Consider the following 3,796-nt stretch of genomic DNA (forward strand, 5'->3'; position numbering starts at 1 on the left):
TGAGGTTTTAATTCTCATCAAATGACTGGGTGGGACTGTGAACATAGTACAGGACTCTAGTGAACTGCTGGTGTGGCACTGTAGGATCAACATTATACATATATGGTGAGTCTTGGTGTGGCACTGTGGGTTAATGTGCTGGACTGCAAAGTCAGTTTGAACCACAAGGTTGGCAGTTCAAGTTTACTAGCTGCTCCTCAGAAGTCCTATAAAGAGTCTCTTTGGGTGAAACCCACTCGATGGCACTTAACAGCAACAACAATATGATCCACCACATTCTTGGATATGCTTGCAGCAAAGATGTATAAACATCTTCTGTCAAACTATTATATATTTGTGGGCATACTCACACTCTCCTTCCTATATCTATTTAGCCTGTGTATCTGTCCATGTACCTACCCATAGATTGCTGTTATTAGAGGATTATGTATAAAACAGTATTTAGCTCTATTCCCTGTAACTCTTGCCTTCCTCCATGTGTCTTCTCCTGCCTTCATCATTCTTCTGCCAACCTCCCTCTTTTGTATGCTGCCTTCCCCATCACCCAAGTTAACATGTGTCTACCCTCTCACCAGTGAATTAATCTCCCTTTCCTGCCACCCCTGATAACCATCAAAGAATGTTTCTTTTAGCTTCAAAGCCTTTAGTTGAGTTTTTGTGATAATGGTCTCATATAATATTTGTCCTTTTGTGATTGACTAATTTCACTCAGCATAATGTCCTTCAGATTCATTCATGTTACTGTTCATCGTCGCATAGTATTCCATTGTGTGTAAGTATCACAGTTTGTTCATTCTTTCACGGATATGCATTTAGGCTGTCTCCATTTTTTTTTTTTCTGTTGTGAATAGTGCTGTAATGAGCATGGGTGAGCATGTATCCATTTGTATCACAACTCTTATTTCTTAAGGATATATACCAAGTAGAAGTGCATTAGAATTTCAGAAGCGCTCTTAACATGGCATTTGGTTATCAGACTGTCCTGTGGTGGTGTAGGCATTAAGATTGCCACTCTTATTCTAAAGGTGAACAACCGAGGCTCAGAGAGGTAAGGTAGAATGGGCACAAGTAGAAACATGAACAGGCACAAAGAAAAAGCACAGGGAAGGGGATGCCCTAGTGGTCTGGATGCCACACTTCCCCTATTACCTGATGACTGAATGGGCCCAGACCCAGCCTGGCCTGCCCATATCCTCTCAGCTTCTCTGACTCTTCCTTCTGTTTGACCAATGCAGGCTGCACGGGCTGTGCATCTGAGGAGAGACTCTTTCACAAACTCTTCTCTCATTATAACCAGTTCATCAGGCCTGTGGAAAATGTTTCTGATCCTGTCACGGTGCATTTTGAAGTGGCCATCACACAGTTGGCCAACGTGGTAAGTGTGTATATCCAAGGACCTCGAACTCTGAAGGGGTCAGAGCAATTCCCTAAGAGTGTCTCACTGTTTTTTGCATGTGATAAATAAGGAAATTTAAAAAATACAATAAACAAACAAAAATCTACATGGATAATGGCTCCTTCAAACTGTCCCATTCGGAAGGAGATATTTTCCTCAGTGGTTCATGCTTAGGCAGCATTTTTCTGAAACCATTTTCAGCCACTCCTTAGAAATGCTACACAGGACTAACTTGGTAGGACTTAACAACTACCACAACAGAAAAATATATATTTCATATACATATAGGGAGTCCTGTTATGGCACTATGGGTTAATGCGTTGGACTGCAAGGTCTGTTTGAACCACAAAGTCAGCAGTTCAAACTCACCAGCTGCACCTCCAAATCCCTATACAGTGTCTCTGTGAGTTGGAATCAAATTGATGGCACTTAACAACAACATGCATATATTAATCTCTGGCGTGGCACTATAAGATAAGTTTATAAACAAAGTTGTAGTTAGGAGCTATTGAATCAGATGCAACTAACAGTAACTCTATGCACAACAAACAGAATGAAACACTGCCTGGTCCTGTGCTGTTCTCATAATGTTATGTTTGAGCTCACTGTTGCAGCCAATGTGTCATTCCATCTTATTGGGGGTCTTCTTCTTTTTCACCGATCCTCTCCACTTTGCCAAGCATGATGTCCTTCTCCAGGAACTGGTCCTTCCTAACAACATGTCCAAAACATGAGAAACCAAGTCTCATCATCCTTGTTTGAGATTTGTTTGTTCTTGTGGTAGTCCAATATTCTTTGCCAGCATCATAATTCAAATACATTGATTAGTGTATGGCCTTCCTTATTCATTGGCCAAAGGTCCCATGTACATGAGGCGATTTAAAATACCGTGGCTTGGGTCAGGTGCACCTTAGTCCTCAAACTGACATTCTTGATCTTTAACACTTTCAATAATTCTTTTGCAGCAGATTGCCTAAAAAAGTCAAACTCCAAGAGAGGGGAGAAAACTGTAGTTAGGAAGTCCCTATGGATGACCTCTGTAAACACACAGGTTTCATCAAATGGTCCTCTAGCTTTTAGCTTGAACTGGAAGGACATACACATATACACATATATAATTTGTCATCTAATTTGTTCTGACTCACAGTGAACCAATATAGGGTTTCCAGGAGTGGCTGGTGGATTTGAACTGTGCCAACCTTCGGTTACCAGTCTAGTGCTGTGCTTATCTTATAGCACCACACAAGGGCTTAGTAGATGTATATAGAGTATATGCATATATATTTTTTGGGGTTGTTAAGTCCCATCAAGTTGGCTCTAACTCATAGAGATCCTGTATAGGGTTTCTGAGTAGTGGCAGGTGGGTTTGAACCGCTGATCTTTCGGTTAGCCATTCCAGTTTTTATCCTATAGTACCACATCATGACTCAATTCATACACGGTTCAAACCCACCAGTCGCTCCTCAGAAATCCTATACAGGGTTGTTATGAGTTGCAACAGATTCAATGGCACTTAACAACAACTATGCACACACACACACTCACACACATTAGTTAAACAAAAACCCAGCTGTTTTCTCATACTTAGATAGGCTACACATTCCTTCAGTGAATATGTATTTAGTCCTTATTGTGAACCTCTTCCCAATTCTGATAGCTCAGTACAGGCTACCTGTCTCGAACAGGGCTGGAAATCATACTTGCTGCTAATGGAGAACTGAACTGAGTTTTATTCTTTTCTACTTGCAGTGATAGAAATGGTATTGTTCAATGATTTCTGCATTCTGTTGTATTACCTTTATAGGGAAGGAACACCAATATGAATCTCTTCTGGTAGATTAGCCAGGTAGCTGTCTTCCAAATTTCTTGGTTTAGATGAGTGAGTGCTTACAGCATTGAAACATCTCAGTTGGTAGTTTGTCAATTCTTGGAACCTTGTTTTTTCCAATACCTTCAATGCAACTTAAACTTTCTCTTTGAATACTATCAGTTCTTAATCTTATGCTACCTTCTGAAATAGTTGAACATTGATCAATTATTTTTGGCACAGTGACTCTGTGTTCTTTCCATCCTCTTTAGATGCTTCCTGCATCATTCAATATCTTTCCCATAGAATCCTTCCATGTTACAACCTGAGTCCTGAACCGGTCTTCCATTCTTTCAGCTTGAGAAGTGCTGATCATACGCTTCTCCTTTGGTTTTCTAACTCCAGGTCTTTGCACATTTCATTACAATAGTTTACTTTGTCTTCTCAAGCTATCCTTTGAAATCTTCTGTCCAACTATTTTACTTCACCATTTCTTTCATTCACTTTTGTTATTTATGTTTAAGAGACAGTTTCAGAGCCTCATCTGACATCTTGGCAATTCTTCTTTCTTTTTAAGACCTTTTACTTATTTC

General features: G+C 40.1%; 1 protein-coding gene across 2 annotated transcripts in view; it reads left to right on the forward strand.

The window, feature by feature from the left end:
- The window catches only part of CHRNA6 (cholinergic receptor, nicotinic, alpha 6 (neuronal)), a 14,882-nt gene that overhangs the window by 2,530 nt on the left and 8,556 nt on the right, over positions 1-3,796 (forward strand). For both annotated transcript variants that reach the window (XM_006859916.1, XM_006859917.1), the window contains exon 2: positions 1,236-1,375. In XM_006859916.1, coding sequence (XP_006859978.1) covers positions 1,236-1,375 — 140 coding nt within the window. The remainder of the gene's footprint in view (positions 1-1,235; positions 1,376-3,796) is intronic.

This window comes from Chrysochloris asiatica, unplaced genomic scaffold (assembly GCF_000296735.1).
Source record: "Chrysochloris asiatica unplaced genomic scaffold, ChrAsi1.0 scaffold00035, whole genome shotgun sequence".
NCBI classification, from domain to species: domain Eukaryota; kingdom Metazoa; phylum Chordata; class Mammalia; order Afrosoricida; family Chrysochloridae; genus Chrysochloris; species Chrysochloris asiatica.